At 47.6% G+C, this 15345-nt stretch overlaps 1 protein-coding gene across 1 annotated transcript in view; it reads right to left on the bottom strand.

Moving 5' to 3' along the window:
- Positions 1-271: 271 nt before the first annotated feature.
- The window catches only part of LOC140719089 (extracellular serine/threonine protein kinase FAM20C-like), a 40970-nt gene continuing 25896 nt past the window's right edge, over positions 272-15345 (bottom strand). The window contains exons 6-10 of the mRNA XM_073033465.1: positions 13651-13831; positions 9563-9672; positions 7084-7165; positions 945-1004; positions 272-683 (exon numbers count right to left, since the gene is read on the bottom strand). Of these exons, the coding sequence (XP_072889566.1) occupies positions 440-683; positions 945-1004; positions 7084-7165; positions 9563-9672; positions 13651-13831 (677 nt within the window). The 3' untranslated portion in view covers positions 272-439. The remainder of the gene's footprint in view (positions 684-944; positions 1005-7083; positions 7166-9562; positions 9673-13650; positions 13832-15345) is intronic.

Raw genomic sequence — 15345 nt, 5'->3', positions numbered from 1 at the left:
GGTAATTAAATACTGGTAGTGTATGGTCATAGGCCGGCTGGTGGCATAGTGGCCGGACTTCGGAGCGAAGGCTCCTGAGTTAGAATCCAGCCGGCCCCCTTGCAGGCTTTCCATCCGTGCTGGGTTGAGCGTCGAGCTAGCAACTCGGCCTTGTAAAAACTAAGAAAGCCTGCTAAAAAAACGCCATCATGACGGCATCCCGATGACTCCACTTGGGGTTAAGGGCTTTCTTCTTCTACTGTATGGTCATGTACAGGAGCTGAGGTTACACCTTTGCACAAATCTAACAGCAGAAGGGGTAACGGAAAGAAAAATGCTTTATTAAACCGTCAAGGCCGGAGCCCTGCCTCAGATTATCGACAAAGTTCCAGTGTGCGCATCAACCTGCCAGCCTCTCGCAGGCTTTCACTTCCCCCACACCCACTCACACACCCTCCCCTCACTGCTGAGACGCTGACCAGACCCCCATGTCGTTCACCACCACGCTGAGCTCGCCCTGTTGCTTGATGCAGTGTCGGGTGGTTTCCAGGACGGTGAGCAGCCGGCGGTTGAGGGCGGAGAGGTGAGGCTCGATGAGGATGGGGGCGAGCCGGTCACTCCGCAGCGACTCCCTCATGACGTCGCTCAGCCTGTAGGGCTCCGTGGCCAGAAGCTGGAGGCGGAGGAACGTGCTTCTCCGTATCCTGCACGTAATGACAATTCTTAAAAACCCATCGGACAGCGGCTCAGCGCAGTGTAAAATTACTTCTGATCCAGCTGTGGCTCTGCAGCCTGAGTGGCAAGACAGAGGTCAGAGGCAAAGGTGGGAGAGGGAGCCAGGGGTGAGGAGCAAGACAAGGTCAAGGAGCAAATACCACAGGGCGAGGGTTACAGGTCATGGGGGTCCTCAGAGGGAATAGCAATGGGGTTCAGTCACAGGGGCTGTGCCTTAGAGTGGGACTTACCGGCAGCATTGCTGAAGGGGGGCCAGGATTGAGAGCTCATCGTAAGAGTGCCTTCCGAACCTTGGAAAGAAAACAAGTGAACAGATGCATTGGCTTCCATCCAGACTCAAACTGGAGTTTATTGTCATGTGCACAAATACATATTATATATCATCATCATCATCATCATCATTATGTGCCGTGTTGTATGACATCATCATTATGTGCCGTGTCATATGACCTGGGCAAACACGGTCCCATGACTGTTCTTGGCAAATTTTTCTACGGAAGTGGTTTGCCGTTGTCTTCTTCTGGGCAGTGTCTTTACATGACTGATGACCCAGCCATTATCAATACTCTTCAGAGATTGTCTGCCTGGCGTCAGTGGTTGCATAACCAGGACTTGCGATATGCACCGGCTGCTCATACGACCGTCCACCACCTGCCCCCATGGCTTCATGTGACCCTGATCGGGGGCTAGCCAGGTGCTACACCTTGCCCAAGGGTGACCTGCAGGCTAGCGGAGGTGGAGACGTACCCCCACCCTGCCACCTGCATTCTGCATACGCACAGGTGCAACAAAAAACTTAACCTGCAGCAGCATCACAGATAAACAGCACTCGCAAGAAAACATAAATTACACACTTATTTAAACAAAATGAACCATTAGGATCTGAAAAAATCAAGTGATCGAGATGGCCAAGGTGTTGCTGAACTCCAGTGATTAGGGAGTTGATTCAAGAACCAAATGGTTGAAGGGAAGCAGCTGTTCTTGAACTTTCATCTCCTAAAGCCAAATACGCATCAGCCGTGAATCAAAGTTCAAAGTAAATGTGTTATGAAATATATATATGTATGTATTTTATCTATCTATCCATCTGTCTTTCTATCTATCCATCTGTCTATCTATCTATCTGTCTGTCTGTCTATCTGTCTGTCTATCTATCTGTCTGTCTGTCTTTCTATCTATTTATTCATCTGTCTGTCTATCTATATGTCTACCTATCTGTCTGCCTATCTATCTGTCTATCTAACTGTCTTTCTATCTATCTATCTATCCATCTGTCTGCCTATCTATCTGTCTATCTGTGTCTATCTATCTGTCTGCCTATCTATCCATCTGTCTTTCTGTCTATCTATCTATTTATTTATTAGGTATTAATTGGGATATGGGGGGGGGGGAATTGGATACATTTGGCCCTTCAAGCCCAGCAACCCCCGATTTAATCCCAGCCTAATAACAGGGCAACTTATAACGTTGACCGAAGCTGGTACATCTTTGGACCGTGGGAGGAAACCGGAGCACCCGGAGGAAACACACATGGCCACGGGGAGAACATACAAACTCCTTACAGGCAGTGGCAGGAATTGAGCTTCTGTTGCCTGTACTGTAAAGCACTGTGCTAACCACTATGCTATGTTTGTTGGGGAGTTACCATTGATGGAGTAGCCATGTCAACAACATGGTTACAAGAGCAGGTCAGAGACGGAGAATCCTGTGGTGAGTCACTCTCCTCCTAACTCCCCAAAACCTGTCCATCATCTACAGGGCTCAAGTCAGGAGTGTGATGGAAGACTCCTCACTCCTCACATCTGGGTGAGCACAGATGAATAAACCTAACACCATACAGGACAGAGCCCACAGAATGTAGGCTTGATTTAATTGGCAGGAGAAGTGGAGGAAACCTTGTCTAGCCAAAGACTAGTAGGGGTCTTTAACTTACTGACTGAGGGAGTGATGGGGGTGAGGGCAGAAATCTTAAGCACTGAGCACCTGGATGAGTGTGTGAAGAATGAAGAAAAATGGGCTGAAAAATGGCAGATGCAGTTTAATGCAGGCAAGTGTGAGGTGTTATGCTTCAGTAGGACCAACCAGGGTAGGTCTTACACAGTGAATGGTAGGGCACTGAGGAGTGCAGTAGAAACAAAGGGATCTGGGAATACAGGTCCATAGTTCATTGAAGCAGATGTCACAGGTAGGCAGGATCGTAAAGAAAGCTTTTTGGCACCTTGGCCTTCACAGATCAAAGTACTGAGTACAGGAGGTGGGATGTTATGTTGAAATTGTATAAGATGTTGGTGAGGTCTAATTTGGAGTGTTGTGTGAAATTTTGGTCACCTACCTACAGGAGAGTTATAAATAAGGTTGAAAGAGTACAGAGAAAATTTACAAGAATGTTGGCGGGTCTCGAGGATCTGTGTTGTAAGGAAAGATTGAATAGGCTTGGACTTTATTTCTCAGAAAATAGAAGATTGATAGGAGATTTGATAGAGGTATACAAAATAATGTGCGGTACAGATAGAGTAAGTGCAAGCAGGGGTTTTCCATTGAGGTTGGGTGGGACTACAACCAAAGTAGAGACGCTGCTGGGCTTTCTTTGCTATGGAGCTGGTGTTGAGGGACAAGGCGAGATTCTCCGCCAGGTGAACACCAATAAATTTGGTGCTCTTAACGATCTCTACCGAGGAGCCGTCGATGTTCAGTGGGGAGTGGTTGCTCCGTGCCCTCCTGAAGTCAACATGATCATCGGGGACACCAGTCACCACAACCATAAACAGTTCCAACTGCTTCTGTCTGGCAAACGGTACCACAGCATTAACACCAGGATCGACAGCTTCTTTCTACAAGCTGTTAGACTTCTAAATTCACATGTCTGTACATTGCAACAGAGTCGTAACACAAAGATTTTTACTCCCTCATGTTGTGGGATAGATGTATGATTTAAATAAATTAAAATTCAAATGTACAAGTTACAAATCAAACCCTCCTTTATCTGTGAGTACACCAGCTCAGATCAAACAATAGACCAGAGAATTACATTCAAGTGCTAATACAGATTTGCCAGAGTTATCTTTGAGATAACATTGGTCTTTAAGAAGGCTTAGAGTCCTTGAACGGTTTATAAATTGCTTTTTGCCATGCGAAAGGATGTAACATATCTTTTTATTATCAAATCCTGTGTTTGTCATTATGGAAGGCATTGTTTGTTGAGGAATCACTGTCCCTATAATGACCTAATCTTATCTTGATGACTGAGTTGTGCACTTTTACAGCTGTGTAATATATCCTTCTGACTGAGTCATATCTGTTTATTACAAAACCCGTTTTTAAAGAGCACTGAATCTTTAGCGATGGACCCAGACACCTAACTGACTAATTCTACCCCGTGGGGCATTGATACTGACCACCTCGGGGAAGATTGATCATAATATGATTGAAGGTGATTTAGTTCATTCTCAGAGTCTAAATTCTAAACAAAACAATGAGAAGTTGATGACAGATTTTGAGAAAATATATTAACCGTAAGACAATGAACCAGCAATGCCTGATATTTAAAGAACAATATGTTTATAATAGATATTACATATCAAGGCACAAAACCCCATCTGGAAAAGCAGTCCAGAAAAGCAAGAAAAGTTAAAGACAGAAACGGTAAGAAGAAAAGATTGCCAGAAAGCACAGTGGACCTGGAGATTGGGAACATTTCAGAATTCAGCAAACAATAAGTTGATAAGAAACAGGAAATATGGAATTATTGCAATGGGAACGATAAAAAGCAGATTGTAAAAATCTCTAGATATGCAAAGGAGTAGATTAATGCTGACTCCTTACAGACGGAGACCGAGAAATTACACTTGCAGATAACAAAATGGCAGAGAAACCGAGCAAATATTTGGTGTCTGCAATAAAAGTAAAACTCCTCCCAGAAATAAAGGAGGACACTGGGTCAAGACAGAATTAGAATTAGAATTTTCCTTCTTACATCCATCTCACAACATGAGGGAGTAAAAATCTTTATGTTGCATTTCCGTCGCTATGTACAAGCAGTAAGGAAGAGAGACGTGGGAAGATATTGCCCAAACACTAAGATTGTATACAGACTTGTTTTGTGTACAGGTATGTAGTCAGATACAATGTACAGTCATAGACACACAATCAGATCAATGTGCATTGATAAATCCAATGGCCTGGTGATAGAAGCTGTCCTGAAGCCTGCTGGTCCGGGCATTAACGCTGTGGTACCGTCTGTCAGACGAAAGCAGCTGAAACAGTTCTGGCTTGGAGTCCCTGACAATAATTTTGGGCCCTTTTTATGCACCTGCTGCTGTAAATGTCCTGAATAGAGGGAAGTTCACATCCACAGATGCGCTGGGCAGCCCGCACCACTCTCTGCAGTGCCCTGTGATTGAGGGTAGTACAGTTCCCGTACCAGGTGGTGACACAGCCAGTCAGGAGGCTCTCGGTGGTGGCCCTGTAGAAAGTCCTGAGGATCTGGGGACTCATGCCAAACTTTTTCAGCCATCTGAGCTAAAAGAGTGCTGTTGTGTTTTTCTCCCCCACACAGCCAGTAAGTGATGTGTACACCGAGGAACTTGAAACTACTCACCCTCTCAACTACTGACCCATTGATGTCAATAGGGGCTAGCCTTCATCCATTCCTCCTGTAATCCACAATCAACTCCTTTGCTTTCTCGACATTGAGGGAGAGATTGTTTTCTTGGCACTACTGTGTCAGGGCATTGACTTCTCCTCTGAAGGCTGTCTCATCATTTGTTGGAAATAAGGCCGATCAATGTTGTGTCATCTGCAAATTTGATCAGCAGATTGGAGCTGAGTGTGGCACAGTCGTGGGTGTATAGGGAGTAGATGAGGGGCTCAGGACACAACACTAGGGGGCTCGAGAGAAATTAGCATTTGACCTGAAGGCAGAATATATGGTTCATGGCAGGATTCTTAACAGTGTGGAGAAACAGGGGGATCTTGGGGTCCAAGTCCATCGTTCCCTCAAAGTTGCCCTGCCAATTGGTATGGTGGTTAAGAAGTCCTGTGGCAGGTTGGCCTTCATTAATCAGCAATGCTGAGATACATCCTAGGATACGCTGGGACACATCAACAGTGATGTAACCTAATCTTTCGGGTCTTTCAACGTCAGACACTCTCGTCCAGGCAATCCAGCCAGGGTTGATCAGGCCCCGGCTTGTATCCCAGAAGCATTGGTTCACGGGTCACACCTCTTGACCCATAGCCATTTGGAGACTCGCTCAACAGCCTCTGCGATGGTCCTGGTGGCTCTTTTCTTTGCAGATCCATAATGCCAAGGAGAGAGTGGGTTCAGCACAGCGAGCAGCCAGCAAAACCTTTACATCCCACCTCTACAGGCTCACATCGTGCCCTCCACCCCTGTCTCTGGCACCGCTCTACCAGCTCATGGTACCTGGCTTTCTTACGCTCAAGTGCCTTCTCTATCCGGTCTTCCCAAGGTGGTCAGTTCTACCATGACCACCTGCTCCGAGGTTTCAGACAGAATGACCACGTCAGGCCTCAGGGATGATCATGCAATGAAGTCAGGGAAGTTTAGTTGCTTGCCAAGGTCGACTTTCAGTTGCCAGTCAGACGCTGTGGCAAGCAAACCTGCTGGGATTGAGTTCAAGAGCCGCCTGTTGCCACTCTACCAGGCTCTGGTTAGAATATTGTGTTCACTCTGGTCGCCTCATGATAGGAAGAGGGCGAGAAAGCTTCAGAGAGGGTGCAGAGAAGATTTAACAGGCTACTGCCTGAATTCAAGAGCATGTCTTATGAGGAAAGGTTGAGTGAGCTTGGGCTTTTCTCTCTGGAGCAAAGGAGGCTGAGATGTGACTTGAAAGAAGTGTGTAAGATTATAAAAAGCATAGATGGAGTGGCCAGCAGCACCTTTTTCCTAGGGCGGCAGCAGTAAATATCAGAGGACAATAATTTAAGAGAATGGAGGGACGTTTGGGGAGAACATCAGAAGTAGGTTTTACAGACAGAGAGTAGTGGATGTCTGGAACACACTGCTGCTGTGGTGGCTGGGGCTAATACAACAGGGATATTTAAATGACTCGTAGGCACAGGGATTTAATAGAGGGTAATGGGCTGTGTAGGAGGGAAGGGATCAATTGATCGTAGACTAGGTTTATTCAGGTCAGCACAACATTGTGGGGCTGAAGGGCCTGTATTGTGCTGTACTGCTCCATGTTTCTCAGGACAGCTGATTAGTCTCCACCACTTGCTGTGAAATACAAGGTGGCAGATCGAGTGCTCGTACATAGGATCAGTATAGATGGGTAGGTGACGATTGTCACCGACGCGATGGGCTGACTCTGGTCTGAAAACTCAAGCCCGTTTATGATCACTCACCCTCGGCCATTGTCTAAGTGAAGGAGGAAGCTGTCATTACCAAACTTCTGGAACGTTTCATAGTGGTGTCGATCCATGTTACCTGTAGGATGAACACAGAGACCGGTGTGGATTCAAACCGTATTGGGTCAGGCTTCCTCTCCTCATCGAAAACAGCCTGATCTGATGGGTTTGCCCTACAGTTCAACATCAGGATCGGGCAATATTTTTGTGTTTCTTGATTGTACCTTCCCCCTCCAACTCTACAACTTATCTCCATGGTAACCTAGGCCTCACCCTGTCATAGACGTCACCTTTGTCCCATCTATTCCCTCCCCACAACGTTATACAAACTTGCTTTTCTCATTCCATAAGTCACAGGAACAGAATTAGGCCATTTGCCCCATCGAAACTGCACTGCCAGTCTATCATAACAGATGTATTTATCCCAGAGGTTCCAACCTGGGGTCCACAGACCCCTCGGTTAATGGTAAGACTCCATGACATAAATAAAGTTGGGAACTTCTGATTTATCCCAATTTTGAGTAAATATCTTTGACTTGAAAAATTAACCCAGTTTTTCTTTTCCCAAATGTTGCCTCACCAGTTGATCGTTTCTAACACTCCCACTTTTACAATGGAGACCAGTCAGCCTGTTATTCCCAACTGGAGGCAGAGGGCCATATTGTGCAGTAGGTCAGATGTCTCTCTTGGAATTATTAGTACAGGACAACTTCAGAGTCCTTGCAGTTCTCACCCATACATTTTTCACACTTACAATGGATGTTCTGTTTTCGGCTCATTCTGGTCACCTCAGTACAGGAAGGATGTGGATACTACAGAGAAACTGCAGAGGAGATTTACAAGGATGTTGCCTAGATTGGAGTTCATGCCTAATGAGAATAGGTTGAGTGAATTTGACCTTTTCTCCTTGGAGCGACAGAGGATGAGAGGTGACCTAATAGAAGTGTACAAGATGATGAGAGGCATTCATCGTGTGGATAGTCAGAGGCTTTTTCCCCAGGGCTGAAATGGATAAAACAAGGGGGCATAGTTCTAAGGTGCCTGGAAGTAAGTACGAGGGGATATCAGAGGTAAGATTTTTTACACAGAGAGTGGTGGGTGTGCGGAATGCATTGCCGGTGATAGTAGTAGAGGCAGATATTATTTAAGATAGATAGGTACATGGAGCTTAGAAAAGTAGAGGGCTATGCGTCAGGGAAATTCTAGGCAGTTTCTAGATTAGGCTACATGGCCGGCACAACATTGTGGGCCGAAGGGTCTGTAATGTGCTGTAGATTTCTATGCTCTGTGTTCATGTAGCGAGGACATTTCAGGCAAGGTGAGTATTGAATTTGCACTTGCGATGGTGGAGCAGGATCTGTCTCTGAAATGTGCACTGACAGTGGTCCTGGAGGGCAGTATGGGAGAGAGTTCCAGGACTTTGCCGAGCAGGGATAAAGTCCAGAAGCTCCTTGGCAAGTTGCGACAGGGTATTTTGCACACTGCCACGAGACCTTGCGAGGTGTGGATTCAATCTGAACAGTCCCAGAACCTGCCCTACCTCTGGGGAGCGGAAGAGATCTAGAAATAGACCAATCCGTCCCATCCATCTCACGTTTGCCCCCTCCCAACCAATGTCCATGCTCTCAACCTGGCACCCCCTCGTAAACACAACCTCCCTGGCACAAAGCAAACCCCCCCAGGCGTTCAGTCCCCAATCCCCACACTCATGCACGCCTGTCCTACAGCCCAACAAAGGCATGGTCGTCTCCCATACCCTCTTTCTCTGCGACTGCCGGCAGCCACCCCACACTTCTCTAAGCACTGTACCAATCTCCTCCCCTACTTACATCGCAATCTCCCAACCCTTCCGCTTCTCATACAAGCAGCCCTCCGACAACAGAAGTCCCTGCCCCAAACAACTCTAATCCCCACTCCATTCCCAGCCTCTGCCCTGTGCTGCCAATTTTTGCAGAGAAAGTTTACAAGGACGTTGCCAGTGCTTGAGGATGTGAATTATAAAGAAGGATTGAATAGCTTAAGACTTCATTCCCTAGGAAGCAGGAGAAGTGAGGGCAGATTTTATTGAGGTATGGCCAGGGTGAATGCATGCAAGCTTTATTCCTTCAGGCTGGGTGAGGCTAGAACTCGAGGTCATGGGTGAAATACTTAAGGGAAATCTGCGGGGAAAGCTCTTCACTCTAGGTGTTGAAAGTATGGAATGCTCTGCCAGTGGAAGTGGTAGATGCAAGATCAATATTAAGAGAAGTCTAGATAGGTCTATGGAAAAGAGGGATGTTGGGGACAGTGGTCTGGGTGCAGGTAGATTGGACTAGGCAGAAGAGCAGGCTAGCATGGACTAGATGGGCTGAAGGGCCTACTTCTGTGCCTTGGTGATCTATGACTCTATGACCTCACGTCTATCCTGTCCAGCGCTCTGCAATCACACCCCTTGCAATGGACACATCTGCCAGGGCACACAATGATGAGCACTTACCCATCAGGAAGTCCAGGATGACCATGTCCATAAGGTCGATCAGCCGGGTTCCGGCGTTGTAGGGTGGGGTTTTTTTAATCTTATCACAGTATCTGGGGTTCACTTCCCACCTGTAACAGCAAGAGAAGGAGTCCTGGGAAGATCAGCAGGTTGGCTGAAGGTGGCATGATGTGACAAGGCAGGGGAGGGAGGGGCAGAACAGGACTGGAGTGGAGGAGTGGGTACTGGGGGGCAGATCGGGTACTGGGGGTCAGATCGGGTACTGGAGGGGCAAGACGGGGACTGGAGAAGGGCTGGCTCCACTGAAAGGACAAGGAATGGCAGAAAATCTCAGACTTCTGGCATCCCGCTGGTGCCCCTCCACAGTGAAAACTGATACAAAACACTTATTAAAGTTTCCAGTGCTCTGATACCCACTGTTGCCTCTTTTATTCTTTATATATCTGGAAAAATCCTCTTGTATCCTCTTTTATATTACTGAATAGTTTACCTTCAAATGTCATTCTTTCTCGCCTTATGGCTTTTTAGTTTTTAAAACTCTTCTCAATCCTTTATTTTCCCACTAATTTTTGATATATTTTATGCCCTCTCTTTAGTTTTTATGCTGTTTTCAACTCTTTTTGTCAGCCATGGTTACATCGTCCTTCCTAATTCTTTGGGATGTATTTATCCTGCGCCTTTGAATTGCTCCCATTGCTGCTCTGCCATCACCCCTGCTAGTGTCCCCTTCCAATCAACTTTGGCCAGCTCCGCCATCATGCCTTTGTAATTGCCTTTAAGCATGTTAAAGTTCCCACCTGTATGAAACCATACACCACACTGACTGTAAATTACATTTAAAAGGGGCCATAGAAGTTAACCAATTTCTTCTACAGTTTATTTGAATAACAAAATAGTGAAAATACACAGTCATCTACTGACTGGCGTGCTGACCCACTGACCCACCAAAGCCCCAAGAGCTCGTCCACAAAGTCTCCTCGTTCACCACAGCCCACACTCTGACCCTGCTGCGTTGCAAGAACTGGTGTGAGAAGCCACACTGTGGTTTCTCTGCCTTGGTGTTTATACAGTCACACAGCTGAAGGCCAAATAGCACCGACCGCAATTGGAAAGCCCACAGCAAATTTCCACCTCCTGCTCTCCAACACCTTCCGCTGCCTCTTCCAAATGGTTATCTCCCCCACCCCACCCCCCCCAACAACCCAGCCTCTCATTAAACCGGCACCTACCTGTTCCTTGCAGTCATAGAAAAATACAGCACAGAAACAGGCCATTCAGCCCATTTAGTCCATGCCAAACCAGTTAAGCTGCTTACTCCCATCGATCTGCACCCAGACCATAATGCTCCATACCTCTACCATCCAAGCTTCTCTTAAACATTTAAATCGAGCTCACATCTGCCACTTGCACTGACAGTTCATTCCACACTCTCACTACTCTGAGAGAAGTTTCCCTTAAACTTGTCATTTTTCACCCTTAACCTATAACCTCTGGTTGTCGTCCCACCCAACCTCAGTGGAAAAAGCCTGCTTGCATTTACCCTATCTGTACCCCTCATAATTTTCTATACCTCTATCAAACCTTCCCTCTATTTTCTACATTCCAAGGAATAAAGTCCTAACCTATTCAATCTTTCCTTACAACTCCGGTCCTCCAGTCCTTGTAAATTTTCTCTTTTAACCTTATTTACATTTTTCCTATAGATTGCTGACCAAAACTGCACACAGTACTCCAAATTAGGCCTCACCAACATCCTTGTCCATTTAGTGCATTCAGCACCCCTCCAGTCCCGCGTCACACCCCCCCCCCACCCCAATCTCCTGTCTTGCCACATCATGACTGCCACCCCTAACCCCCAGTGACTAGTGTGTTCCACAGGAGTCGGTACTGGGATTGCTACTTTTCACATTATATCTCAGTGATTTGGATGACGGAGTTGATGGCTCTATGGCCAAGTCTGTGAACAATATGAAGATAGGTGGAGGGGCAGGTAGTGTTGAGGAGTCTGCAGAAAGACTTAAATCGATTAGGAGAACAGGAAAAGAAATGGCAGATGGAATACAGTGTCCGGAAGTGCACGGTCATGCACTTTGGTAGAAGAAATGAAAGCGTGGGGTATTTTTTAAATGGAGAGGAAATTCCAAACTCTGAGGTGCAAAGGGCCTTGGGAATCCTCATTCAGGATTCCATAAAGGGTTAATTTGCAGGTTGGGTCAGTGGTGAGGAAGGCGAATGCAATGCTAGCATTCATTTCGAGAGGACACTTGCACTTGGAGTATTGTGAACAGTTTTGGGGCCCATAGTTAAGAAAAGAAGTGCTGACGTTGGAGAGGATCCAGAGGAGGCTCACAGGAACGATCCCAAGAAGGAAACGGTTAATGTATGAAGGGCGTTTGGTGGCTCTGGGCCTGTATTCACTGGAGTTTAGAAGAACGAGGGGGGTTCTCACTGAAACCTATCGAATATTGAAAGGCAGAGATAGAGTGGATATGGAGAGGATGTTTCCGATAGTGGGGGGGGGGGGGGAATTAGAGTGCACAACCTCAGAATAGAGGGACATCCAGTTAGAACAGAGATGAGGGGGAATTTCTTCAGCCAGAAAGTAGTTGATCTATAGAATTCATTGCCAAAGATGGCTGTGGAGGCTGTCACTGTGTATACTTGAAGCGGAGGTTGCTTGGTTCTTGATTAGTCAGGGTGAAAAAGGTTACCGGGGGAACGGGGTTGAGAGGGATGATAAATCAGCAGTGATGGAATGGCGGACAAGACTTAAATAGCTGAATGGCCTAATTCTGCTCCAATGCGTTACAATCTTATGTCTTTCCATTCCAGGACATCCCAAATGTCCTCTTTCTTTAAGAATCGTGGTTTCCCTTCTGCCGTCACTAATGATGCCCTCACCCACATCTCCTCCATTCCCCGCACTTCAGCCCTCACCCCATCCTCTCGTCACCACAACAGGGACCGTGTTCCCCATGTCCTCACCTATCACCCCACCAGCCTCCAGATCCAGCATGTTATCCTCCGCAACTTCCGCCACCTTCAACAGGACCCCACCACTAAGGACATCTTTCCCTCTCTACCCCTCTCTGCTTTTCGCAGGGATTGTTCCCTCCGCGACTCCCTGGTCCACACGGCCCACGCCACAGATCTCCCACCTGGTACTTACCCCTGCAAGTATAAGTGCTACACCTGTCCCTACACCTCCTCTCTTACTGCCATTCAGGGCCCCAAACAGTCCTTCCAGGTGAGGAAACACTTCACTTGTGAGTCTGTCAGGGTCATCTATTGCATCCGGTGCTCCCGGTGCGGCCTCCTCTACATCGGCGAGACCCGACGCAGATTGGGGGACCGCTTCGTCGAGCACCTATGATCCGTCCGCCACAACAGACAGGATCTCCCGGTTGCCACTCACTTCAACTCTGCTTCACATTCCCATTCGGATATGTCCATACATGGCCTACTCCACTGCCATGATGAGGCCAAACTTCGGTGGAGAAACAACACCTCATATACTGTCTGGGTAGTCTCCAGCCGCTTGGTATGAACATCGAATTCTCCAACTTCTGGTAATTCCCTCCCTCTCCCTTCCCCCATCCCACTTTCACTCTGCCTCCTCTTCTAGCTGCCTATCACCTCTCTCATGACTCTGCCTTCTTCTACTACCCATAGTGCTTTTCCCTTACATTCCTTCTTCACCTCTCCGGCCTATCCCCTCCCTGCTTCCCCTCCCCCACCCCTTGATCTTTCCTCTGATTGGTTTTCCACCCTCCCCCCACCTTCTTTATGGGGCCCCTGCCCCTCCCTCTTCAGTCCTGACGAAGGGTCTCGGCCCGAAACATTGACTGCTCGTTTCCACGGACGTTGCCCGACCTGCTGAGTTCCTCCAGCGCGTTTGTACGTCCTGGAGTCACCAGAGGAAATCTGGAGCAACACACTCAAAGTGCTGGGGGAGCTGAGCAGGTCAGGCAGCTCCGATGACTGGGCTGGGGCCAGTGGCACCTTGAACTGGGATATAGCGAAACACTTCAGGGTGGTGCTGTCCACCGTGCTGGGCTCCTGCGTCGGGAGTGGGTGGGCGCACTCACTTGGCCCTCTTGGACTTGTGGTACGAACGTTTCCAAGGGTTCCTCCAGGACAGACGCTTGGCCAGCGTAACGTCAGGCAGATAGGCGGCCATGGAGCCCTCCATCAGCTTTGGCCTCCCGCACAGCGGGTGTTCCATGTCGCAGTAATAAGAGCAGCTACCGTAGAAACACACATTGTTGTCTGAAGAGGAAAAGACAACCGTCACTGTCCAAATCCACAAGCTGCCTTCATCTCCACATCACCTTACCTGAAACCCCTGGCTTTCCTCTGCCACTCAGGCTACCCCGGCCCTCCTCCCTCTCCTGCTACACGTCTCATATCTGGTACTCTTCCTGCTTGACCATAAACTCTTCATTGATCTGTTCATTGTGAAAAGGTGCAAAGGATTGATTCAGCAACACTTTCCACTTGCCATCACCAATTACCTTCTTGCACACTCCATTGCTCTTCATTTCTCCCCTCCATCCCCCGCTCTTACAATCTCCTCCCACTCGCTCGCTCTGTACTTTACTCTCTTTTCCTGTCTTTCATTCTCCGCACCTCTCTCACAAGCTCACTCTTTCTTCACACGTACTCTCCCTCCCTCCTCGCTCACCCCTTTCGCTTCCTCGCTCGCTGCCTCTCTCACAAAACCTTCTCTGCCTTTTTGCCCATCCTCTCTCTGTTTCTCACCCCACCGACGAATACTGGCCTCTATCGTCATCTGAAAGTGCAGTCACAAAGTGAATTAAATGAATCCCTATTAAATCATGCAATTAATTGTCATGAATTTCCTTACTCACTTGACATAGAAACATAGAAACATAGAAAATAGGTGCAGAAGTAGGCCATTCGGCCCTTCAAGCCTGCACCGCCATTCAGTATGATCATGGCCTCAGAACCCTGTACCTACTTTCTCTCCGTACCCCCTGATCCCTTTAGCCACAAGGGCCATATCTAACTTCCTCTTAAATATAGCCAATGAACCGGCCTCAACTGTTTCCTGTGGCAGAGAATTCCACAGATTCACCACTCTCTCTGTGAAGAAGTTTTTCCTCATCTCGGTCCTAAAAGGCTTCCCCTTTATCCTTAAACTGTGACCCCTCGTTCTGGACTTCCCCAACATCGGAAACAATCTTCCTGCATCTAGCCTGTCCAATCCCTTTAGAATTTTATACGTTTCAATAAGATCCCCCCTCAATCTTCTAATTGCTCTATGAACATAAAAGATTACTTTTCCCCGTCATGCCTTGTCCACACATCCACAATTCTCTTGCGCTCTCTGTCCACCGAAGCACCCGGGCACTTGCCGATCATGAAGCACGCAGCGAGCTTCCTAGTTTTATTTTTCCCATCCACTAGGTCTCCCGGCTACTTTTCTGGGGTCCCCTCTTTCTCCTCCACCCCCACTCTCTGATCCCCAACGCTGCCATCTCTCAGCTGCTCTGCCATGAGCACAGTTGTAACTGCGGTTGAGAGATATTACGTACAGCTCCGGTTACCACACTGTAGCAAAGGCCTGTTCACACGGAGAGTGTGCAGAGGAGACTTTCGAGGATGTTGCCTGGAATGGAGGGATGCAGCTGTAAGGAGAGATAGGATAGCTGCTTGTATTCTTTCTGGGACGTTGGAGGCTGGGGTGTGACTTTGTAGAGGTTTACACAGGAATGAAGGGCACCAATAGGATATATAGTCAGAAGCTCTTCTCAAGGGGA

Source organism: Hemitrygon akajei, chromosome 31 (genome assembly GCF_048418815.1).
Source record: "Hemitrygon akajei chromosome 31, sHemAka1.3, whole genome shotgun sequence".
NCBI lineage: Eukaryota > Metazoa > Chordata > Chondrichthyes > Myliobatiformes > Dasyatidae > Hemitrygon > Hemitrygon akajei.
This window is presented reverse-complemented; position numbering and strand designations above follow the sequence as displayed.